At 42.6% G+C, this 27,244-nt stretch overlaps 1 protein-coding gene across 2 annotated transcripts in view; it reads left to right on the forward strand.

Moving 5' to 3' along the window:
• Positions 1–27,244, forward strand: part of METTL5 (methyltransferase 5, N6-adenosine) — a 107,239-nt gene that overhangs the window by 44,666 nt on the left and 35,329 nt on the right. For both annotated transcript variants that reach the window (XR_014978926.1, XM_085645347.1), the window contains one exon: positions 4,914–4,996. Coding sequence is in view for 1 of the 2 variants with exons in the window: in XM_085645347.1 (XP_085501473.1) it covers positions 4,914–4,996 (83 nt within the window). In the remaining variant the exon portion in view is untranslated. The remainder of the gene's footprint in view (positions 1–4,913; positions 4,997–27,244) is intronic.

Raw genomic sequence — 27,244 nt, forward strand, 5'->3', positions numbered from 1 at the left:
TTATTTTGTCCACTTGGAATAAGTTGGACTCCTTCCTGGCTGTCCATGTCCAGGTTGCTTACTGGCATCAGCCACTCCAGGCAATCCAAATTTGTAATCCTCTCATCCTTTGCCTGAGGGTCTATTACGTCTAACAACTTCCTGCTTCAAGCTTAAACCCAGTTCTTTTTCCTTGTCTGGAATAGATAGTTAAATGGATTGAGAGTGTGAGAAAGAAAGTGTTCTCCTTAGGAAGCCTAGATTTTCTCACTACTCCTATGCCATTTTGGGAGACATCACAGTTGGTGGTTCTGCTTTTACAGACTCATTTAAGCATGCACTTCGCTAAAATAGTTTGTAATGAATTTGGGGCCTTTAAACCAATTCGTAGATTCAGTCTTGACACTGTACATTCTGCGGTGAGATCTATTGGTTCCTTTGTGACCATTCATAGAAGTGCTTGAAAGTGTTCTAATGGTTTCTTTAGAGATCTACAGGCAAACTTGATGATTACGCCCTTGACAACACCTTCCTCATTGACGGGAAGGTCGATTTGATCTTGGACCAAATTAAACAAGGAAGTGAAACAGCACACTTTTAGGGCTTGGCTTCTGCTTGACAGTTCCAATAAGCAATATCAAAAATTCAAAGGATACTTGAAAGTTCAGCCTTCCTAACAACACCGTCCTTTTTGACCCCGCCGACAGTTGGATACATTTTACTGTGGCGATGGGGGGCATTACAGCTTAAGGGGCCCCAAGACCAGAAGTAGGAATGCTTTCGCTCTTTTCCCCGGCTTCACCTGCCAGGCTGTTTTAGTGTATCCTTGAATGTGCGCATGCACCCTGTACGAACGAGGTACCTTCCTGTCTGCTGCTGAGGCATGAATTTTACATGGGGAAGCATCCTTCCTTCTCAGGACTCATACCTGTATTTCCTATTTTTCTGCCCCCTAAGCCAGCCATGACTTATTCTCTTGTAAGAAGCTCTTGCTTTCTCTGCAAAGTGGAGGGGATTCCTGAGTATGAGATTTTGCAGGGTTTCTACCGTCAGTTTTCCTAGTTCCCAAATAGAATGGTTTCCCCGTTCAACCTGGTATTCATATGCTAAATCCCTGTTTCTCAAGAAGTTTCTTACGATGTTACTCCGGACACAAGTTTTTGTTTCTGAAGTTCGGATACTGGATTACATGATGCATGTTCCTTATATTGGTCCAGCAGTTTCACAGAAATGTTTTGTGCTCTTAGAGGGTGTTACTTGTGCTCATCTTATAGTTTTACCATTTGACATGGCATGTGCACCTCATGTCCTCACCCAGGTCATATTGGTGATTATGTTGCATTTCCACATATATAGGGATATGTGTGTTTCGAATGACTAGATGCTGAGGGTGGGATTGCTGCAGTTCTGGTTGGTCCATTTCTAGAGCATGCTGTTAATGGTTTGTCTGGAGGCTTTTTTCTTCACATATTCAGCATGCTTACCTTCAGCTTATCAAATACTTCGTAATAGTGGAAGAAAGACCAAAAAAGTCCTCCGGACCTTTTACCCTCCACGTAGGGCCCTGTACATTTAGGGCATGATGCCCATGTTTGAGGAGATGGTTCTAACAAGCAGGGTGATGTGGGTTAACGTTCCCAGTCCATGGCTGTGGCGTTGGGCCAGGATTGTCACGTTTGTTGCCTGCCAATCATCTGGCCAATTAATGACGCGAAGGCGGACAACTTCAATTGGCGTCTTGCCAGTGAGGAATGGTGTATTCAGCTGGAGGTGGTTCAGTCTATCCTTGCCCACTGGAGTTCCCACTGAAAGAACTACTGGCAAATGCATCCCTCTTGTGGTGGAATTTTCAGTCTCATTATGTGCTTTCTCCAGTCTCTTGATTCATCGTGTTTTGAGGCAGTCTCGTAGGGACAGAGGACAGATGGTTGTGATGGTGCCAGTTCATCAAGGGACAGGGTAGCATGCAGCACAACTATGAGTTTCTCTATGTCCTCATCAGACTGCTATCTCGTGACTGGGTATGGATTGAGGTAATCTGAGCTCCTTTGTTCTACCTCCTTGGACAGTGAAAGGTATTTTGTCTGTGTGATGCCTTTCTGTAAAGATTGGGTATGGTAGTTGCAAGACATGTTTTCTTCTTTGGTGTGCCAATGAAGAGGTGGTTCTTCTTCGGATAGGTTTGCCAGTTGTTATGCTTTGCGTTCTCTTTGACCTGATAAGGTTTTCTTTGTTTGCCTCCACTATACCTGTTTTCTTTGAAAGGTCATGTTACGTGCATGTTCTCTTCTTCGCTATTTATCATGCCTCAGTGGAACCTTATCTTGATACTTACTTCCCGGAAGAGTTCAGTATTTAAGGAAATGTAGTTGCTTTTGAAACTGTTTGTCTTTATGACTGTATTTTTGCTGTTCATTGTGTCTGTTTGACACATTTAAGAGCTGTGATTTTGGCGGTGCAGCTGTCCTTTGGATCATATTTTTCTGGCAAGTTGGTGTTCCTAATGTTGGCCTCCTTTCTTATGGTACTGTTATCCACTCTTCATTTTAACATCTTTACATCCGTCTCTGGGTCCTGTCTAGGAGGGAGAGGAGGTCTCACCACCTGAATCTTTATGGTTTTCTGAGTTTTACATTACTGAATATTGGTACTGTCCTGGCTGGCAGGACCATGTTCGATATCGTGATTGCAAAGAGGACAGGGCGAACCATAGACTGACCGTTTTCCTGCTGTCCTGTTTTATGCATGAAGTCTTGATATGCCAAAACAGGGTCCCTGAGGTGCTGAGGCCATTTTACCAGGGGCAACAATATTTATGTTGCACTGTCTAGGGGTGATCTGCCTGGGACATTGTTTGGGCTGCAATATGGGTTTCAGTCCACACCTTTCTCAGGATTTTCTGCCTCGACCCAGAAGGCTGCAGAGGCAGAAAATTTCAGGAGCCCTAATCGGAAGACTTCTTGGTGAAATCATCTCCCCAGACCCACATCCTAGGGAGTACTTCTTTTATATCGAATCAAGTGGAAAGGAATCTGCAGGGAGAAGAATCCATCCGAAGCATAAAATGTTTATCTTTGGTAACAGTTTTTCTGGTGGGTACCTGCAGATTCTTCACTAACCCGTCCATCTCCCTATTCTAAGGTTTAGCCTGGCATGTTTAGTAAACTTCCAAGCTAGTTTTGCCACTACATTCTTGACTATTTTTTCAGTCACTCTTGCCGGGGGGGGGGGGGGGGGGGGGAGGGGGGGGATGAATGGTAACTGAAGTCAGGAATGCAAACACAGGGATGGTGGTCAGCTCTTCCTTGCAGACTGCCATCCCTGTGTTTGTAACCAGTCACAGGGGGGTCGCAAATAGCAACCTGCCTAATATTAATTAGGCAGGTTGTGGAATACCCTATAAAATGGACGTTTTGTTATGTGACCTGTTAGCATATAGGTTGCATTGCAAAATCAGAGACCGGTAGCAAAAGTCAGTGTGCAGTTTGCAACCTGTCCTTAGTACATCTGCATCTTGGTTGCTGTTGAAGTATTGACTCATCTGTGTTGTGACTAGTGTGTAGTAACAAACAACTGCTGGCAAACAATGGAAGGAATTACATTTAATGCCATTCTGTGTGATTTCATAAGGCCATTGATGAATCAGCTACTGTTTTTCCCCAAGTCTTGGAGACATATTACTGTATACCTTGGGAGACCTTCATATTTCAGTTTGCGTAATAAAGTTTAGCATTGAGTAGTGCACCAACAGGGCAAAAGCACTCTTTAACCACTCAATTTTTGCTTCTCCATTTAGAAGTATTGGCCTTTAAGTCCCAACATGCAAAGTGCTGTTAGTCAAAAAGCCACATATGGACCTTTGTGCTGCCATGAGCCTCCCGCTGTGCACTGGATGTAGAGGAATCTGATTTTTGCATTGAACTGATATTTGAATGTATCAGCAGATTTTGCTTAAGGGTATTTGCTATTTGTGTGTTTGGTAATGAGTGACTATTTCATTTTCTAGGGGTATGTGGTGCACATGTCCATGGGTACAGAGTGTGGGATCTGCCGTGCGCATACTAGATATGAAGTGTTTCAGTCTAAGTGTGTAGTACACTATGCTACAGGAGCTACACTTACGTGGTGACTGCTTCATTTGTGCTGTGGTTGACAGTTAATTTTTGATGAAGGGTGCTGTTTTTAAGAATACTATGTTTAAATACTTGGCTTACGATGAATCGCAAATAGTTGATTTCCAGGTAGAGATTTTGAAGAGAGTGTACAGTCTTAAGATAGAAAACATAGATCCTCAGAAGTTTCAAATGTCCACAATAAATTGCAGTACCCTTTAAGCAAATACAGCTCCTGCAAAATGAGGCAGACAAATTGTAGAAAACACATTGCATGCTATACAAACTACTTGGATTTGCTGCAGAAAGTTTTTTTTATTTTTGGTCACTTAATTTTCGACAGTATACGAAACTAATCCGTGTTCTACTTTACCATGACATGCCACTTACTGACACTTGTAATCTTACTTTTGTTTGTACTAATGCTGTGATCATTAATTTCAGAGACCCTGCTAATTGCAGTGTTTAGCATATATTTGTCTTGCACATTGCTTGTTTCTTTTTCAATCTTTATAGTAGATGTGACTAAAAATTCTGTTGACAGTTAAAGGTATGTTGGGAAATTCGTAGCAGGGATAGTTTTATGTTAATCATGATTGGATATACTTTTTGTCAGCCAGACTCTAGCAGAGCAACAAGAAAACAAAAACGTATTCGATTCGGTCCCTTTGTGTATTATGCTGTGACTGTGCTCAGTAATCCCGCCATTTAAATATTTGTATCATGTTATACAGCTTTAGATCTCCTATTAAATATCTTCAAGATTTTCTAGTATTCATATTGTTGAAATCTTATTTTAAGAGAATTGTTTTCACTTTCCAGGTATGGATATAACATTCCTCAAAAGTGCATTGCAGATAGCAAGGACAGCAGTATATTCTCTTCACAAAACCTCAACTCGAGATGTAAGTTTTATGAGCTTGTAGCAACATTAGTCAAGGCATTATATTACTTTACATGGATTTATGTTTTTATGCTAATAAAAAGTCTAGTTAAAAAGTAAAAAGCAGAGGCAATACATCAGACACAATTAATTCCCATGCACCACACACAGGACACCTTGCTAAATATATTTGAAACCCATTAAAAGCTCATATTGAAATGCGTCTACCTTTCCTAAATTGATTATATCTGAATTAACAAATCCTGGTCCTAAAAAGGAAATGGTTTATATATTTTATTTGAAATAGTAGTTACCCTCTGTAAGCCCAGGTTAAATCCAAAGCGCCTCCCTTCTCTTTACCACTTGTGAGATGCCGCACAAATCTTCAGCCCGTCAACAGGATAGTCTTGGAGAGGACAGTTTGTTCCCCCGTCTGCGTTGCTATAAAATGAAAGCAAGTGTGGTTCTTGCCTCTCTATCAGGGTGCCTTTCTTGCCACAGTTTCCAAGAGGTAAAATGATATGCATGCGCAAAGGTGGAGCAGCCGATAGAGATACAGTTGAGCTGAAGGAATCCAAACGTTGACATTGCGAAGGGGCTTTCAGAAGGTTTAAGCCCCGCTGCAGTGGATAGACCTTGATGGCTTTGTGCGTCACTATTTCCTTGTGTTTATCATCTCCATTCTTGGTGGAAATTTTAACTTAGAACTTCTTTCTAAATGCACATTCTTCTGTACGACCATATACTAGTGTTCATTGGAAATCCATTTGGTTATTTTAAGAGCGTCCAGATCAACCCACAGTCTTTCCACACTATTTTACCACATTTGAGACCACCACTTCTGATGTGGAACTCCCAGTATCCCTATCCATCTAAAGTCCGATTGTCATGTCCATGGACAAAGACAGCCTACAGATGAATCAAATAGTTCAGAGGATTTTTCCCACGCAGGACAAGACATATCACTTAGTAATACTCCTTTTTAAAGCTCTTCAACCACAACCTCTACAATCTGGTATCCAGTTCAAAATAATTTCATTGAACTCCAAATCCATCTGACCAGTCTACCTTTCTCACAATGTCTTGCCCTCGCCAGAAAAGTTGTAAATTACATTGTATCTCTTTTTAAATTTTCTTTTAAAATTCTTTTTATCTGCTTTCATATTATCATGTTTGATAAAACACGACTCTATCTCACAGCCTAGGCTAGCACATTGTAGTAAGCATATAGATTCAACACTCCAGCCTAATGCTTCCCAAGTCAAATACATTTAGTCAAGATAATTCCACCGTACATCCCATATCTTGTGGAATTTTCGTGGGTAGCAACATTCGGTAAAGACTGACCTCTCAGCTTCTGCATGTCCATGCCACGGGTCCATTCTTCAGACCTTGGGGGAAGGATGCAATCCAATGTCTGACAATATCCTGTTTTGCCACCATCAATCCAAAGGCCACCAAATTCCAGGTGCCCACTGAGTCAGTCTCTATCTCTTCGATACCCAACATGGCATGTTTAGGGTTTGCTGTCCGATTCTAACCCACGATCCCACTACGGATGTGGTATATTTTGGTCCAATATTTGGTAATGAGAGGACAATCCCATATCGTATGAAAGAAGCCAGCAAGCTTGGTCTGGCATCTCCGACAAAAAGTATCTTTTTTTCTTTCCATACGCCATAGCTTGTTTGGGTCATAGTATACTCGATAAAAGAATTTGAATTGGATGAGTCTAAGCTTAGCTGATATGGTCAAGCACCTTGCCACTCCTGATCCTCAAATTAAATAACGTCTTGTTGTCTGTAGATGTGAGAGGGGATCCAGGGTGTTTACTATGAGAGACTTGTATGTATGGGAGATCCCCTTGTCACCCAATTGTTCTATTGTCACTTTGGGTTCAAGCGGATTGAACTTGGGTGTGTTTTTTGAAGAGGAATTTGTATTGTGTCGGAGCATGGCAGAACTGTAAGTAGGTGAAGAATTGGGTTTTATACAACTCCTACTCCTCAGCAAGCCTATAAAAGGGCTTGATATGATTGTCTAATTAGCTGTCGCCCCATTTTTAGATTCCAATCAAGTCCCTTCCGAAACCCTCTAATTCCAACACTTGTGGGAGCCAGGAGGAGACCTGCCTTAGAGGAGTTTCACTGGTGATGAACTTGTACAATGTAATAAATTTAAGGGCATTATGCCATCAAACCAGGGGGGCCGGAGTCAGCTCCGGAATCCCCTTGGAAAATGATGAGCCATATAACATCGCCTCTAGACCCCAAGTCTGCAGGTAGCCCCGCTCCAGTCAGTAGGTCAATTCGTCCCAGTCTCCAAATATCCAGTTTGATTACAACCAGTTGTGATGCTTTGTAATACAGGTGATTATCTAAGCTTCCCAACCCCCCATCGAATGGTGGCTGTATGCATTTGGTGGAAAAGACTTGGTCTGTGCACCGGCCCAAAGAAGTATTACTTAGTAGTGCATTGGTTTTGATGAAGAGGGAGGTGGTACAGTGTAGGAGACATTTTGAAGAATGAACAAGAACTGCGGCATGGTCACCGTCTTGAATAGGGCTATCCAACCCATAATTGAAAGGGGGAGTTTATCCCAGGCCACCACTTCCCTATGCACATTTATCAATAAAGGGACAATGTTAATGTTCCAAGATTGTTGTCTGTCTCTGACCATGTAGTTTCCCAGATATTTATAGGGACCATCTGTTCGTGTGAGAGACCAATGGATAGGGACGACTGAGTAAGGGCCATCTATTGGGACGTTTTGGGACTTAAGCGCAATCACTCCCAAGCCAGAAGCTTCCCCATAAATACCAAACATGAGAATGTTCCCGAGCAAACAGCAATAAGCGTTCAAACATCAATCATCAGAACCAATCCAATAAAGTTTCAGTCCAGTATATAATCAAACGGTGTTCTTCTTCTTTATTTTTCTTTTTTTTCCTTTTTCTCTCAAATCTTCTCCACGTGATCTTTTAACATTAGCTCGCAGTAACACATTGGCATAGATGTTGTGGCCAACACGTGTTTCATCTAGGGTGAGTGATCCAACGACTTCTTCAGGGCTACAAGAATAATGGATAGTCCTATTCAGAACATTGTCACAAATTAATTATAGTCACATAGTTCTTTATACAAAAAGTCTCAAACAGACTTTCCAATGTGTCTCATATAGAAACTATCAAGTGGAAAGGACTATTGACTCATAGAAAACCGACAGATATCCACCCAGTGACGGAAAACCAGATACTGGTAGTGTACCAAAAACCAAGATCAGGAAAGAGACAGAAACAGAGGATCAACAAAACAGTCAATAAACAAACCAAAATAAAGGCTTAGTGTGATAAAAACAAAAAAGATATATCAAGATCAATTCCTTGAAGAATCCTTTGAAAATCACTCGCCAATGAAACAATTATCGGAAAATAACTCACCACACCTCAGGTGAAACCTGAGTGTGGTCCCATACAATATCAGCCATATGTGTGCAAATATCTGAAGGGAAAACATGAGAAGGCATTAATATATATCATATTCCCTGCGTATCAAAATCAAAAATTCAATCGGATACATACAATATTCCTTAAAAACTATATATCTATATCGAATATTTGCTAGTATTTTAAGAACATCCTCACATTCCCATGAGCATCACAGAATCAAAAACCCTATGAGGCATGAAAATGAATTTCCATAGACATCAAAGAGTCAAAAAACCTTAAGAGACAGGATAGCAACCTCGTGTTATTTTACATTATGCCAAAAGGGCTCTAATGACGCATGGCATCCTATAGACAATAACTAAAAATTACAATATTAATACTTTTTGAATATTTTTAAAAGAAATTACCTCAATTGAACTATAGCTCCAATCAGAACGTCTTACAATAAAGATTATTTATATATCTAAAAGCAAAGATCGAAAAAAACGACATTAGTCAAGCATGTCATTGTTCAAATCAGAATAACAAACAATATTAGTCCAACATCCTATAAAAGGATCCTATGAAAAAATCTAGTATAACTTATGTCATTAAGTGTGAGACATACCTTCCACAAAAATCAACCCATCGCACCCAATATGTGTATTCATACAAAAAAAAGAACATCTAAAAGTAAGAGGGCGACCTATACACCTCAGCTTTATATAGATATTATATTGACACATGAGCTGGTTAGGTAATTATCCAACTCATTGAAATGTAGCGAAATATTAAGTAATACATAAATCCAAGATAGGCAGAGAATATCACAATCCATATGACAACATGCGTGGCACATTCATATTTAGCTCTGGTCCACCTCTTAGGGTGGTAACAAACAATGATAAGGAACGATCCACAGTGTTTGCAAATGTAAGAACGATCTATGTCAATCGTATAGTATCACTAGCACGGTAGCAGAAGACTATAAAGATACCGTCACAACCTTCATACAGAGCCATACATCAACATGTCAAAAAGCCATAAAAGTTATCCACATTCGCAAGTGCTCTCAACGTTTAAAACAATGGGACAAATTAGTAAGCTTGTTCCTGGACAGACTCTTACCAGAAAAGGAGAGTACTCCCGTCGTCACCATCATTATCTGTATATGTGAAACCAAACTCCTTTCGGCTTCCACATATATACACGCAATCGCGAAGCGACGTATACGTCTCGATTGAGTAATTAAAGAAAGGACTCCTCAACACTAGCGTCTATAATAGCCGCCATCTTAGAGAGGTGAAATTCACCCACACGCATTGGTCGATATGTCACTATAATTTAAAGTCGACCAAAACCAATATCATTAGAACGGGAAAAAGAAACCTAATATTATAATACTGTGTCCGACTCAAAATATAATCGTAAACCAGCACTCACGTCCCTATTACGTATTTAGTAGAGGAAACTCCTTGTTAGTGTGGAGTATTATGGCCGCCATCTTGGAAAAGTAAATTCTATCGATACACGTATCTGTTAGCCATTTAAAATCTACTTTATTACAAAAAGGCTTCATTCAATAATTCTCGTACAGAGCCATATTGAACCAATCCTATAGAAATATGTCAATCAAGTGCAGATAAATTGTGTGTCATACACCAAACCAAAGTCTAATAAAAAAAAAATAATAACCCACGAAAAGCATACACTGTACTCTCTTTCATAATACGGGAATCTGAAACCTACACTGACCATTCCGTTCTATGGTCATCAAAGTGTTGTTCATATCCCGGCACATGAAATAAAACCAAAATGAAAATTTATAAGAAGAGGAAAAGAAAGAAAAATAAATCAAATAGATGAAAAAGACACACTCAAAAGAAAGAGTGCTGTAGTAAATACCATGTTCCCAATATCAGGCTATTGCAGTCACTAGTAACGTGACATAGTCTCACAGAGTAGGAAGAAGGTAATGTCTGTTTAAACATAGGGCAGACACAAGGTTATCTTAAAATGCAGAGGGGGTGAGTAACTAAAATGTAAATAAATCACATTGAATGACAAATATTTTGGAAAGTAAATAACAGTCCATTAATAACCATCACAAATAGCCTGATACAGTTTTCATAATCAAACGGAAAGAAAACAAGAAATTCCAGAAGCACACGTATCCTCAGATCAGCATCAATGGAAAAATGTATGTGCTTATGCTCATATACAACGGAAAAGTCTCATATATGTGTACAGAAATGTTACAAGGCATTAATCATAGCACAGTGTCTGTTCAATCATGTAAGAAATAATGTAATTCATGATCAACATTAATCCCACATTCCACAGCCCATAATTTTAGAATCCATAATGCCTCACATTGAGGTAATCTTAACTCCCTATCTCCACCTCGGGGGACAATCTTAACGACTTCTATGCCATGAAAGCAGAAGCCAAGTGATTTATCCTGTTTAGGACATGTAGAGGCATGATTACCTAATGGATATCTGTTCTTCGTCAAGCGACATGTGGCCTCCATTTCTTCCTTCTGAGAATCACCTAATGGTCGCACTAGGAGGTCTTTGGTTTGGGGCACAGTTCTTTTCAGCTGCAGTGGGGTCTGGGCCACATAGAGTGCAGTATACTATTCTACGATGGCCTCAAAGACCAGCTCGCTGTCTCCTATGGTGTATGTGCAGAATCACTAAAGATTCCAGCTCTTGTGTTACTAGCCAATATATGACGGACAGCTTTTTCTCCCTATTCGTAGATGTGGTGCTGGACTGTCAGCCAGTTGAATTTGGCTCTGTTTAATCTCAATTGTGCCTATTCCTCTTCTGCCGCAGTTAAATGTCTCAACATGCAGACAGTGCTGATGTTGAGAGAGATGGTGCTATTTGTATCCACAAACTCTGCTTCAAGCGCAGCAACGTCCTGACCCAAATCTTTTTCGTGCCGGTACTGAAAGATTTAATTTATCCACAGGCCATCAATTTAAAGGCCTCCTATGTAGGGTGCAACAGAGTTCACAGAGACAACGTTAATCTAAAAATATTTGGAAACTACATTACGGAGACACTCAACTAAATGATCTTCACTCAGCCACCAGGTATTGTGGCCAACCTTCCAGCGCAGACAGACCCCCCTCCCCCTCCCCCTCCCCCCCCCCCCAGTCGTATTTCCATAGAGGAGTGGTCCGATGAACTGCGGGATGATTTACACATCTCTTAAACTGGGCAGGTCTGCAGCCTACATAAAATATAGTCTAATTGGCAGAACCAGGAGTAGGTATGAGAAAAGAAAGTAAACTGTCGGGTTTTTGGGTGCCACTTCTTCCAGACATCACATAAGCCCACCGAGGTAATCCACACTGCAAGCAGGGTTGCCCTAGTAGTTGTCCTGCTGCTAAGGACATCCAGTGCGGGGTTCATCGTGGCTTTATTGTCCCCTCCTAGAACAAATGTTCCAGTGGGCAGTGGTGTGGTTTGTGCAGCTAAAGCAGCCAGTGATGACACCTCCAACGCATGGGATATAAGGCATTAACAATAGGACATTTCTGCTCCTCTGGGGTTCCAGTGAGAGATATAAAATGGCCTAGGGGATTGGGGAAGACCTCCGACAGAACTAGAGAGTAGGATTTATGTAGGAGTGTAGCAACTCCTCTCGCCTCCCTGGTATAGCCTGTATCTCTAGTATCTGCCTAGAAATCTGCAGTGATTGTCCACTAATTGTGTTTCTTGCTGGAGAAGAACTTCAGGACCCAGTTATTAACATAGCTAAGGACTCCCCCTCTTTTAAATGTATTATTAAGCCTGTTAAGTTCCCACATAAGGATACGGTGACAACTGTCCATCTGCGGCTATGTCAGAATAGAGAGCAATGCAATGCAACTAGGAAGAGTGTGTCTGTGAGCTGTGTGAGAAGAAAAACATATTTCTAATAGAGGGAGGCAACTGGCATCTCTCAAACTAATCATTGAGTCCTCCCCCTTCCAGGCCTAACCATTCAAACCCCATAGACAATAATATCTATTACTCCCTACCTTACATTTCTACCCCCTGAAGTATCTGTTGCCGAATTTTGAAGCATACAAAAATAAAGATACCCTGCCAAAATCATAAATACACAAAATAATCAACACAACGTGAGGGGTAGGCTAGAATTGGAAAAGATCTGCGGTTATACAATCTAAGGGAGCACAATAACTAGCCCACGTTTCATCATGTCGGTTTGTGGAGTATCCCCCTCCTCCCCAGAGAGGACATAAAGGACTGGGACTTGGAGGGGGGCACAGAGTCTACAGAGCTCTGCTGTCAGGCATAATCCAGATGTTCCTTCATCACACTGCAGGTGCCCTCGGGTGTCTCAAAGAACAGGGTGTTGTCCTTGTATGTTACTTTGAGATGGACTGTAAAGAGCAACATATTTTGCATGTTCATAGCCCAGAGTTTCCTCTTGACCTCAAAGAAAGATTGGCATTGTTGCTGAACCTTAAGGGTATAGTCTGGAAAAACCATGACGGGGGCCGAGCCACATTGTAGCTGCCCATGTTTTAGGATGCTCACAGGATCACATACCGGTCCGCAAGGTTAAGAGTTTGGACAACCAGCAGTCTTGGGGGAGCCCCAGGTGGCGGACGCCCCACCAGTGATCTGTGTACACATTCAATTATGAAGCAAGTTGACACCTCCTCCATTGGTATCCACATTTTTAACTAGTCTGCAATGAATTGCGTGGGGTGGCACTTATCCCCACCCTCTAGGATTCACACTGTCCGGATATTGTTCATCATGCAACGGCCTTCAGCATCTTCAGTGCGGGTTTTCAGCAGGTGGCCTTTTTTCTGAAGTTCCAAAATCGCAGTTTGGATTTTTCAAATAGAGTCTATAGCCCCCAAGATTCATCTCTCCGCCTATACATCTCTGTCAACCACATTCCATTGATACTGTTGTAGTAAAGAGAGGTCCACACTTATCTCCCCTATTTTCCCTTCCAGGGAAGTCCTAGAGTCTTGTATGGCCTGTAGGGCTGAAGCAATTGATCCTGGAGGCAGTCCGACCTCTGTGCCTTGTGGGTTCTCTGGTCTGACGGAAAAGGGGCACAGAGCCATATAATTATCAATCTTGCCCTGCGTGGACTGAGCAGGCTGTTTGTTCTTACCTATTGCTGTGCCTAGGGCCTGACTGGTCGTAGCAGGAATCAGGCGCATCACTGGAAGGCTGAAAGGGCGGGGCCGGTTTTGCAGCGGTGGGGGCCATTTTTGTTACTGGGGGCCAGTTTTGCAGGCGTGCTGCAATATCAGCCCCAGTAACAAAAGAAACAGTGCTTCACACTTGCACCCCCTCTCACCCCCCCAGGGGCTGGTCCAACAACATTGCCAAGGCTGCTTTAGAGGTGAGGGGGAGCAATCGTGAAGGGGCAGGGAGGTTCGGGGGCTACCTCGCCCACCACAGTCTCCCTCGCCGAGGTCAGGATTAGAGGCTTTAGGGTCTCTTACCAGGGCAGTGGATATATGTCTTTTGGTGGACAGGTAAGGTGGTGTGGTGGCAAGGAGGGCAATCCTGTCACAACCCAAGATTACCCAGTGACACCCATACCCTGGCATCAGAGATCCAACAAGAAGGCCTGAGTGGGGATAGACCTGTTGTGTAGCACAACCTGTCAATTTGTGAGGCTGGGTGCAGCAAGGGTTCGAGAGAGGCTGTCTCAGAGTGCCCCCTCCACTCACAGGACACCTCTATGAGGTGAAAGGAGGGGGCAAGCACTGCACAGCTGCAGTGTCCCCGAATCCAGCATTCCCAGGGCAGAATTTGGAGGCAGAGGAGGGAAACACCAGGAGATCAGTCCACAGATCTTGCCTTCTGATTACCGGGTCCTCACGCAGCACAGCCCTGGTCCAGTGGATATTGTCAAGCGGTTTTGAGCAGATAGAGGTGCAGTCATGCTCTTCTTCCTCTCTGGACAGAGGGCGGATGGGCAGGTCGTCCTGGCAGCCTATAGGTACACTGTGTCGGGAGGACTCTGGGCCAGGCAGGGAGAACTAGCTGCTGCTACCACCCTCGGCGCTGGATCAGTGGTCACAGCCCATCGAGCCAGAAACACCCCTCACCACAAGCCAGCTGTCTCAGTCTATCAGACCCTGCTCCTTAGATTAGACCTCACTGCTCCTAGTCTACAGGGTCCTGCGGCGGCAGCGGCCCTCTGCAAATTCGCCACAGTGTGTGCTTTCAGCTGCTCATTTTCTTCCTCCTGGGGGAAGACATGGCATGCATACTGGGTAGTATTAGGGTCTCACTGAAATGGTCAGCCTATTCATGTTAACTCTCATGAGGATCTTGCGACTCCACCATTTGCAGCAAGAAATTGAGTACTTTCTGTAGAGGTACAGATCCAGAGCCCATCTCAGACAGCAATCAGACAAACATGTCCATGGAGATTGAAAAATCTTATTTGTGCGTGGCTCCCATGGTTTCTTAATTAAGCATCTTGGCTTCTCCTGTAAAACCATGTATTGCCTGCCTAGACCTAACACTTCCAGCCAGCAGGGACAGAAGATTATCTCGAATCAAGGGGTGCGGAAGACTCTGCAGTCTCCTCATCAGACTCTCATAAAGAGGATGGATTGCAGAAATTGTAGATAGTTCCAGTATGACTGGAAATGGTGTTGCAGCTCTCTACGGCAGTGTTATCAGAATACAGATTGCATTTTGTCATCAGATGTTGCCAAAAGTCTTTGGATTTGTGCCAATAGCCTTAAGACGGTAGTTCAGATTGTACCCCAAACCTTTAAAAAAGTAAATAGCTTCATCTTTGGTACCACCTTTCAGATGAAGCAGTATGGTACCTGGTAGAATATGATCGGATGTCTGCAGTAACAGTGATCTATTTAACAACTGACTCAAAAATTTTCCAAACTGCACATGCGGCATACTGCAAGAACCTTCTAATCATGGCTTTGAATGCCGTCACTGAATATTTCAAATTGGCCATGTACTTTCTAAACCAAATTGTTCCTAGGTAATCAGCCTTACATCTCATCCACATATTGATGCTCTCAATTATTTTTGGGAAAATAATGAAAACGTTTGTATGTCTCTTTCTGCTTACTTTTTGGCTTACATCCTGAAGGCAAATCAAGTGTGTTCACTCTTAAAGCTTTTCCTCCCACCATCTCTGAGGAGTTTGTCCTGTCTAACGTTTTTGCCATTTATACAGGTTCTCCCATAGACTCCTATCCAGTTAAAGTTCTAAAATGGACTCTACCGTATATAGTGCCATTGTTGACTCAACTCTATCTTGTAACATAATCTACTGTCCGACTTCATGAAAACAGACTATTCTTCTCCCACTTTGTAAGAAATCCATGGGTGATCTTGCTATCTTAACCAGTTACTGACCCAGACCCTCGAAAATCTTGGTGAGAGCTGTTAATATGGAGCTTTATTTGCATTTGGAACACAAGTCTTGTTGATCCTTACCCGGTGGGTATTCGCCTTGTCATGGTAGTAAATCCATGCTAGTTGCGGTGGTAGATAATTGTTATTATTTTGGATGATGGCGATAGCTCCACCCATATACTTCTTGTTCTCTTCTCACCATGACACTTTATCCCATCCCACTCTAATATCACAGCATGCTGACTTGCTCACTTTCAGGCAATGTCTACTGCCTCCTGTTAAATGATCAGACCCTTCCCAAGGGAGTTTTGCAGGCTATTACTTGAGCCTGACACTTCAACATCTGTGTCAGAACTCCCCTCCCGTCCACCAAGCCCCATCCAGAGTGTACTGTTGTGACATTTCTGCATTAACTCTATACCGATTATCCTCCACTTCTCTTTTTTTAAAGAAAACATTTTATTCGGATTCGTTAAGAACTGAATATAAACACAGAATACTGTCAAAATACTATGACAGTTTCAATTATATCATTCATTGTGTAAAATGTGAGCTTTGTAAATCTACAAACACTGTATAAGTTTACAGGTTTTTTCTCCCATCTTTGCAGCAGCCATCCTTACCAACAAAATACAAAGGTTGTGGCACACAGAGATCCAGGAAGATCCCCGGATATTGGTACCAATTCTTGCTAGAGTTTATAATCGTTTTGTGTGCTGCCTCCAGCTTGATAAATTGGTTTCTCAATGTTGAAATAATGATGCAGTCGCTTTTCCAACCCGTCCAGTGGAGAGAGATCATATCTTTTCCAGTGCCTCCTTTGGCAATGTCCCAGCCATAACAAATATTGAATAAATGAATGCTAGGTGTGGAAAATCACTCCCTGGCTGCTGATCACACTTAACATCGAACCGCAATAGGTTTTTTTCTAATATTTTTATCCAGTAATTTTTCTTTATCTCCAGTGATTCTTCTTTTTCAATAATTCACACTTAATCTCAGGTTGATCGTCGCATTTAATTAATTATAATGTTCATTAACCATCCATATTCATGATGATGTATAGTATTCCACACTTTTTTTTTTTTTTTTTTTTTTTTATTGTTGAAACTGAAGGTGTCATACAACATTCAAGTTAAGACAGAAAGTATCGCATTACAAAAAACCAAAAACATCTCAGATACAATGAATCAAGATCTTTGTACAATAACAAAAGCAATTAGAAGGTGACCTGAATGAAAAGAGAGTCAAAAAAAGTTTTCCCAAATTTTTTCGAATTTTCTCCCCCCTCCAATCCTCGCTGCATAGTTACGCTCACTAATCTTAACTCTTTGCATTTTACGCAACCATTCATAGAAGGATGGAGTCTGAGTTGATCGCCAATTCTGAAGAAGCAATGATCTTGCCACTGCCATGCAAATAAACAGAAGTTTAGCATGTGAGACAGAGATATTTAGATTCTGATCCAAACCGTGCAGCATCAAATTGGAATTTAAAGATATCTGGATATGCAAAATAGAAGATAAAAAAGCAAAAATATCTCTCCAGAACTCTTTGATCATGCAACATTCAACTGTGACGTGTGTCCAGTTAGCGGGGGCAAAACTTTGACAACGAAAGCAGATCGGTGTATAATTACTAAACATTTTGGCAATTACCGCCGGGGTATAGTAGAGGAGCCATTTCCCAAAAAATATCATTCTACGCCAATTGGCTCCCCGTAAAGTGGAGAAATTATATTTATTAATAGTCCGCCACGTCGTTAAAGATAAAACCTGCTTTTCGTGTTCCCACCATTTTTTAACTGCTTTCGATTCTAAATCGTCTTGTTTGATCTGAGCAAGATGACGTTTCCACTCACCAGGTTTCCTTATTAAAGTAGTATTGAACAGGAGATCGTTGTTAAAAGGGGAAATCTGAGTAAAGGAGGTGGGAGCAAACGGCATTAAAAGTTTATAGATTAAATGATAAGACCCGGCTAACAAAAAGTTGCCTGAAAGTAGTAGGCGCATCTCGGGCGGAGTTAACCACCTAGAGTGATGTAAAAAATCGCCTACTGTGCTAAAGCCGGCTTTAGACCAATAGCCCATTAAATGCGGGCTTACCACCTGCCCTCTTGAGGAGAGTAAATTAATCAGCGAAGAGGAGGTATTGAAAAGAGAGATAGAGTATCGACTAATCAAAGCCTTACGCTTCATAAAAAACCAAGCAATTATTTTATACCTAACCAATTTTGGAGATTTGGGTATTTGAAGAGGGGAGGATATTTGACTCTCTGAAAAAATGTAATCGAAAAAAAAACTAATATAATAATTTGGAATCGGGGAAGGGACTTTGAAACGAGTTAAGTACTGAGCAAAATAGGCGTAATAATACTCTCTAATGTTTGGAAGTGCCAGACCGCCATTATCTAAACCCTCATAAAGGGTAGTCAACGCAATCCGGGGCTTTTTATGTGACCACAAAAAACTTGAGAATAAGGATTCTATTTTAGAAAAGAAAGACCCTGGGAGAAAACACGGAATTGTTGAAAACAGAAAGTTAAACAATGGTAAAATGGACATTTTAATCAGGGCGACTCTGCCTAGTAATGATAAAGGTAATTTATTCCAGCGAGTTAACATCGAACGAACCCTTTGGAGAAGGGGAACAAAATTCAAACCGAAAAGATCTGTAACTGAAGAAGAAAAAAACACCCCCAAATATCTTTTAGGTTTATTATTTATGCAACCGCGTAAATCCGGATGTAATTCTGGAATGTGATTGCCACAAATCAATATTTCGGTCTTTTTTTTATTAATCCTGTAGCCCCCGAAAGATTCATATTGCTCAAAAATCTGAAATGTCTGAGCTTGAGACTGCAAATCGGATTTAATGAGCAACATGATATCGTCAGCATAAAGTTTTATCTTAGACATAAATGGGATTGGGGGTGAAATCTCTGCAGACTTACGAATAGCTATTGCGAGGGGTTCGATGAAAAAGGCAAAAAGAATCGGTGATAAGGGACACCCCTGACGAGTTCCACGATTAACTGCAACAGATCCAACCAAATGTGAATTAATAATAATATTAGCTTTAGCACCAGAATAAAGATTACGAATGAAATTGATAACGATGCCTGGAATATGAAAGTGCTGCAAAATAACAAAAAGTGTCTCCCAAACCACCAAATCAAAAGCTTTTTCTGCGTCGAATAACAAAATAAGTGCAGGGATTCTCCGTGTCTCCAGGTAATCCAAAGCTTCTGCCAGATAGTGAGTATTAGTCATAAGCTGTCTACCGGTAATAAAACCGTTTTGGTCTGTATGGATCAAATCAGAAGAGATGCGATTAAATCGAATAGCCAATAATTTAGTGACGATCTTGTAGTCCGAATTTAAAAGGGTAATGGGGCGATATGAATTAGGATCAGTAGCATCTTTCCCCTTCTTCAAGAAGCTGACCACAGTGCCCTCGCGAAAAGAGTCAGGGATTGAGGCTCCAGACAACATAGAGTTGAACAAAAGTAACAACAAATTAGAAAAAGAAGAAAAAAAAACCTTAAAAAACTCTGCAGGGAGTCCATCCGGACCGGCAGCTTTCCCTGATGGAAGATTTTTTACCACCCCCTCTATCTCTTCCAAAGAAAATCCATCTGCCATGGTTAAATCTTCGGGGTGGGAAAGAGAAGGAATCTCAGCCTGCCGTAAGAAAGAGTTTAATTTGGACTGGTTAATGTTAAGCTGGTGTGAATATATATTTTGATAATGACAAAGCATTATCGCACCTATTTTATCTGGGTCTGTTTTGGATTGATGTGAGACCGGACATTTTAACTCCCGAATTAAATTAGATGCTGCTTGTTCCTTGGCCTGCCAGGCCAAGAATCTCCCAGTGAAATTACTTTCTTCATATATTTTTTGATATTGGGAACGAAAAAATGCCTCGCCCTGGTCATATAAAAAAGTAGTGTATTTTTGTTTAGCTTCCATTAATTGTTCTTTGACCAATCGTGAGGGGTTTTGTTGCCTCTGGACGCTAAGTGTCTGAATACGAGAGTGCAATAGTTTGATTTGAGCCCTGGATGCCTTTAACATAGCTGCATCTTTCCCTATGATGATTCCGCGAATGAAAGCCTTTAGGGCATCCCAAATTATACTTATGGGGGCAGTGCCCATATTAAGAGTTATGAAGTCTTTAATCTTGTTTTTTAATTCAGAGACCCATTTATCATCACTGAGATAAGCTCTATTGAAGACCCATCTTTTAGGGGATCTTCTAATGTCCCCAAAAACGAACTCCCGAATAAGCATAGCGTGATCTGAAAATACATTGAACACCGTATTAGAAAAACCGAGTTTAAGGTTACGTGAAGCAATAAAAAAATCAATGCGGGATGAGGATTTAAATCTACCCGACCAGCAGGTATAATCTCTTTTAGAGGGATTATCAGCCCGCCAGTGATCAGAGAGATCGAATAGTTTAATATAATGTGAAATGGTTTGAAAGACTTTCGGTTTAAGTTGTTTAGATAATTGGGATGATGTATCCAAGTGCGGATCCATTAACAAATTAAAGTCCCCACCAATCACGATATCACCTGAGACCATCAATAGAGATTGAAACAAGTCTTCATACAAACTAGCATCATCTGTTAAAGGTCCGTAACAACAAACAAAGATAAAAGGTCTCTGCCTAGCTTTGACTCTGCATAAGACCCAACACCAACGTCCTGCACCACCCTGTTGTGATTGAATAATATCTGCGCAAAGATTCTTATTCAAGAATATTGCCACCCCACGCTGAGATAAATCACATGATGAAAGGCACCGAAACGAGGCCCAGGATTTAAGCATAGAGAACCCATCTAGTTTAGAAGAGGGAATATGAGTCTCCTGTAACAAAATAACAGAGGGATTCTCAGCTTTTAACCAAACTTCCATAGCGCGTCTTTTCTTAATATTATTTAAGCCATTAACATTCAAAGAAAGCAACTTCAAACTCTCCTTATTAGACATTGAGATCAGAATTAAATTGTCTATAGAGAATTATCTGCTCTTGGCCCCGTGAATACAATGAATCCATGTTAACAAGTAGACAAAATAAGTAAATATAGTCAGACACAATCAGTTTCCTTTTAGTTTCAACCCAGCCACCCCCCACAGCCCGAGCACCCCCACCACCACCACCCCCCCAACCCCTACCCTCCAATCGCCCCCCCCAACCCCACCATTGGCCAAGATTCCCCAACCCACGCAGACCAATGGTTCCAACCCCCTGCCAATCGGGTGACATCTCTCACCCCCTGGACCCCCTGGACTCCGCACTTCATCCTGTGCACCTGACCCTCCCCTCACCCTACCAAAAAACCTGCCAAAAAAAAAAAAAAAAAGAAACATCATCTAACCCCAGGCCCAACAAAATCCAAGTCCAAGTCCTTAAAGACCATAAATTTCCCAAACTCCTCCAAATTTATCCTTATAAGGAGCTGGAAATGTCCCGGAGTAATTCCTGTGCTGCTGCAATATCTGACAACATAAAAAATTTGCCTTTCACTAAAACTTTGAGTTTGGATTGCTGTGCTATCGTGGCTTGAGCACCCTTAGCTTTAAATAATTGTAGCATCTGGACAAACTCTTTTCTTCTACGAGCAGCAGACGCAGACATGTCTGAAAAAATACGACACTTCACGGTTTCATTGACGAAGAATTGTCTTTGCTGAATTGCCGTTGAAAGAATAGTCTCCTTAATCCGTATGTCCGAAAAATTCAATAAAATTGTTCGAGGAAGGGAAGAATTTGGGAAAGGCTGAGCTGGAACGCGATGCGCTCGCGTAATAGTCAGGTCGCCCTCATGATTAGGGATGACTTTAGATTTCAAAAAAGAGGTGACCCACTGCAACGTGCTGGGCCCTTCAAGACCCTCCGGAACCCCCACTATGCGTAGGTTTGATCGACGATTATAGTTCTCTAAATCATCCAATTTGGATTCCAGAGCACGTGAGGTAAGGGAGAGCTGATTTGTGTCCTGTTTGACCGTAATCATTTGATCCTCCAAACTAGAAATGCGGGTTTCAGCCTCTTGCAATCGAGCGGGGAAAGCGGAAAAGAGATCTTCCATTTTATCCAGACGTTGATGGATTAAAGCTAGCTCAGATCGCTGGAACCTCTTCAGCTCTCTAACCTCGTCGAGGATTAAATTTAACATATCCTTGACTGTCATCTTCATCTCCCCCACTGTCTCAGTATCCAAATCAAGCAAAGGACTGAGATGGTCCCCATTAGAGACATTAGAGACAGATTTAGTGGTCATAGCATCCGCCATAGTTGTTGGGGGATGTGTGGAAGGATTATCACACAGCGAAGGCGTAGAAGGCATAAATAACATAGGGGGTGCCCCTAAATTAACTTTAGGTGAAGAATTAGGAGGGTGAATAATTGGAGGAGAGAGAGCAGAAGAAGCTTGGGCAGACACGACATTTTTCTTTTCAAAAAGAGGAAATGATTTAGTGCCTTTAACCCCTTCCACTGGGCTTGCCTGCGTGGATGCCCCGTCTCTAAAGAACGAAGACCCTGCGATTTCTGCGGTTTCTGTACAGTGAGAAGCTTTCAAAACTGAAGATGGAGATAGAGTCTCACAGATAGATTCCTCGGGGTCTTCCGAACTTTCTGCACTGTTACTTCTCTCCTTTGCCTTACCATCACCGAGGCACCCCTTATTTAATAATTTGGCGGCATTCCGCGCCTCTTTAGCCTGAATGCGGGAAGCCTTCGCCTTCCGTGTATTCAACAGCTTCCCCATCCCAAAAAGCAGATAGAGCAAATATAGGCCAAATATATGCCTTAAGCGTTGTCGTTGTCGTTGTCACCGGGTGCTACTACCATAAGCTAGTTCTGAGATATGAAAGTTCAAAAGTTCAAGAAGAAATTTTAAGTCGGTTTTGTAGAGGCTCACCTGGCGCTTGCAGCTCAGCCACCTCTCACTGTAGCAGCCGCATCCAAGAACCTCGAGCGCCACATCAATGCTGGACGCAGGTAGAGACACCGGCTCTGGGATGAGATAATACTGTGGACGCTACCCTGCGATGCTGCGATGCGAAATACAACACTGTGTCAGAAGCGGCACGTCTCGACGTCCATGAACCAAGCTGCTGATGATGAAACGAACTTTCACGGCAAGCTAGGCAAGCCAGTAGCAGTATGCTGCTCCCCCGCCGTTTTCAGAGACGCCAGCCGCTCACGCCGACAGCCGCCATCAACCGCACCGGAGCTGCAGAGCTTCGAGGGGAAAGGGAGGAGCCAGGAGCCAGGAGCCGGGAGTCCTCAGGTGCGCGTGGAGGCGTGGAGCTCCATCGCGCCGTCCTCAATCTGCTGCGCGCTCGTTTCAAACCACCATAGTATTCCACACTTGATACTGTGATCACTGCGAAGATGCTACCAAATGCATTTCGGGTCAGGATGGACCCTTCATCAGGGGTCTTACAATTGCAATCTCTATAACGTAATAAAAAACAGAAGGCCAATAAGTCTAGTCCACAGGTTTATAGACTCCAAATAGAAAAAATAGTGACTTAACCATCCAGTGTGCTCGTTAGTGTTCGATATCGTTTAGGATTAGGTCTAAACGCATGCATTATGCCCGAATATCAAAAGATTCAAGACATTTCCATTAAGTCGAGTAGTCAAGTACAAGCCATAACAAAGCCATTTTGTACCTCTTTGAGTCCAGATCAACGTTTATGTGGTAGATAGTCATCTTGGGGTCTGCAGTCAGCCTCCAACCCAACATCTTAGTGGAGGAGGTAAGCACCCCGTTCCAGAAGGGGATGACTACACTACAGCTCCATATTGCATGAATGAGGTGCCTTGTATGGATTTTACCTCTTCCTGCTTTTAAAAAGTATATCTTTCCCAAGATCTCCACTCACTCAGCTGGGTGTTCCGTACTCTGTGTTTTTTTCATGTGTTGTTCATCAGCCACCGCCCTTTCCAACTAATCCTTCTTCCAGCGTTTCTTACCTAGGGCACCAAGAGGCACCCACCCCACTGTATGGCGATCTGCCTTTTCGCAAGAACAATACTCAAGACCAAAATATGTAATTTCATTTTATGGTGTTTCCATTTAGGCCATATCCCAAGGAGGCAGGGCTTGAAGGAGTTCTCCATATTCAACCCGGTTATTACATTCATAGCAGTTACTACATCCCTCCCAAAAGCCTCCTTCACCCTGAGACACTCCTTTGTCATGTGTAAAAATAAAAAAGGGAACACAAGAATATGATGGACGGAGCGCTAAGACTTTTCAGACACTCACTCCGAGTCACAGATCTGGGTTGAATCCATCATCGTTCTTTAGCTCACTTCGCCACCCCAGTTCAGGCCCAGCTATATGCAAAGTCTTGACCCTGTGCCTCATGGGAACAGTCCAGCCTGAACTGCCAAGCCATGTCTTCCCTGGACTGGAAACGAGCATTCTGGGACCGGCTTCGGGGTAACACCCCTCATCAGCCAGGCTAGCTTGAATCCAATGGCAAAGTGAGAAAGGGACCCACATCTGGGCATACCCTGCCAACTTAGGGCAAACAAAGCAAACACAAGGAGATGATGGACGGAGCGCTGAAACTTTTCAGACACTCACCCCCAGTCACAGATCTGGGTTGAATCCATCATCGTTCTTTAGCTCACTTCGCCACCACATTTTAGACACAGCTATATGCAAATCAGTCTTGAACTGTCCAGCCGGAACTGCCTAACATCCTGCCGAACACCCTTTCACATTTCACTAATTTAGTTCTCCTCCTGCAAACCTTTGCATAGTGCCCTAACACACCACATGTGCGACATTTTACTTTTCTAGCAGGACACGAATCCGCAAATGTTCAGCACTCCCGTGCCTTTAACACTTGGGAGGTTTCTTATATGTCTTCACACATCTAGAAGTACTCCCTGCATTTTTCTGCTTCATGTTTGTTTTAATCTTTGCTACAATCTCTGTTTGATATTTTACTTATGTCCTCAGTGCACTCGGACATCTACTAGAAGTGTAAGCCTTGCGTACAATTGCCAGTATATCATCCAAACATGCATCACCATTCATCCACAGCCTTTCTTGAATTGCAGGATTTGACACATGCAGAACCAGCTGATCACGGATTAAATCCTCTAGCAATCCACTAAACGCATAGTCTATCGCTAACTTTCTTAATTCGCTCATGTAGTCGTCAATGGACACGGACTTCAGTTGTTTCTTTTGGAAAAATGGGAACCTTGTTATCCCTATGCAAACTTTTGGGGAAAAATGCTTATCCAAATTACACAACGCAACAATGAAAGCATTCCTTTCCCCGACCCCCCCCCCCCCCCCCCCCCCCCCACTCCACAAGTTTTGTTAATTCGTTTATAAGTTTTTAGTATCTGAGGGCCTAAAGCATGCAACAAAATATTTTTTTTGTGCTCTGGAGACATTCTACCATCCAAATTTACAGTTGCAATATAATTCAGGAAGTTCTCTTTCCATTTGCTCCAACTCAACCCAGGTTCCGATCCTGCCGCCCAAAACGCTTGTGGTGGACTTAATGAAAATGTCTGCTGACTCACATCAGTAACAATCTAGTACACACAGTAAAATAAATGTATAGAATGTGGAATTGTTCAGTGTGAAGCAATTTACAGAAACGCACTATCCATTCTTCACCACAGACTAATTATGTACCTTTCTACAGAGCATGTGCAATCATCAAAGTAAACTTGTAACTTTGATAGACAGGCTCAATGCACTTGAAAGCAGGCATAGTAAATTCAAACACTTCCTGAAAAAAAAACTTGCCGTGATGAAAACAGTGTTTAATTATCCATAGTGTTTGTAACTTGTGTCAACCGATTTGACAACTAGCACAGTAAATGACAAAATGCTGTACTGCTTCCTCCTTCAAACCGATCTTCGTATAGAAATAAAAACGCTAAACTGCTAACGTCCTTGAAAGGACAAAAACGTGTAAACGTTGTCCTCCAAAATGGCCGCCAGGCGCGTAACAACATTATTGAGCTAACATTGTTTGCTTCCCAATTTAAAATGGCCCTGCACACAAGGTGTGATTACATTCCCAACTGCTCCACACTGCTTCAGTCTTGCTTGCGTGCTCCCCTGCATGTGAAACAGCAACGGACGATCCTTGCTCGCCCCGCAGGCCCAAAGCATAAGCCACGACACACGACCTGTCCAACACAGCCTTAAGGTACCCTATATAGTCAATTACACTGACTATTTTGCCTGCGGCACCTTAATAAATGTAGAGTTTGATTCCGTTTGCAACTGGACTTCTCTGCTTGCTCCCTTCCTCTGCAATGTTATCCCAACTCATCGCCACCTTTGTTAAGAAAGATCTGACCAAACAGGTTGAAGTTACGCAGGTTTATTCTTATTAAGGAGCAAGCAGGTACAGACCGGTATAACCTTACGCAGGTCCCATCACAACCATCCCTGTACAATCCTCCCCACGTCATCCCACATTCTATTCTAATATAGAGTATTATAATCATGACATAACACACCTTGTGCTCCTTGGTGGCAGAGTACCACCACTAGTCCTTCCTCACCAGAAAATGCTGTGTGGGTGACTGAACGGGCAACCTTTCAGAATTGCCCTCACTGCTATCCCATGACCTCAATAAGACCTCCTCTCCTTTGTGCCTCCCCTGCTGATCCTAGAACACCCTCTGGTATCTAAGGGATTAACTCTGGTCACACAGGTGGGATGGATCAGCAGGACACCTTGCACATCTTCAGTGAAGAAGATTCCCTTGATGCAGAAGAACAGGAGGAGGCTAGCTCGTCTGGTCGCCAGACCACGCAACTGGCACACAGTCTGGAGATGGTGTCATCTAGTGAGTTTGATCACCGGAAGATGGAGGACATCAAACTGGTGTTGTAGACTGCCCCCCCATCATAAAGACCACGCTCAGGGCCATGAGTTTACCTGAGACCTTGGAGTATACCTGAGACCCTTATCACCAAGATAATGTAGAGCACTGCTTCCAAGGGAGTCTGGCATCGAGCCCAAGCACGAACATTGAGTAAAGGCAAGGTAAGTGCCCAAGCTGCCTTCGGGATATGGTCAGCAAGCCCAAAAATTTTCCGAGGCGAGCAAGCCTCCACCTAAGTGCATTCTCCCCTATCCTGTTGATCCTGAGCTGCTCCAAGGGCACCAAACATAATTGGTTCCATTCAGAAAATCCAAAACCAACTCCAAAGGCTCCCTTGGCGCTGGTACACAAGACCCTGTCAATGCTGAAACTTGCCTCAATACCAAAACCCTCCTTGACTCCGAAGCAGTCCACAAGACCTCAGTCGATGCCTTAAAATGAGGACCTTGCACCCCCATCCTGGAGAGGCTTCAACAGGAACTAGATGCCTGACAAAAGTGCCTGTTTATCACCCCCTTCATAGGCAAAATTACAGCGAAATCACCTC

Source organism: Triturus cristatus, chromosome 3_1, assembly GCF_964204655.1.
Source record: "Triturus cristatus chromosome 3_1, aTriCri1.1, whole genome shotgun sequence".
Taxonomy (NCBI): domain Eukaryota; kingdom Metazoa; phylum Chordata; class Amphibia; order Caudata; family Salamandridae; genus Triturus; species Triturus cristatus.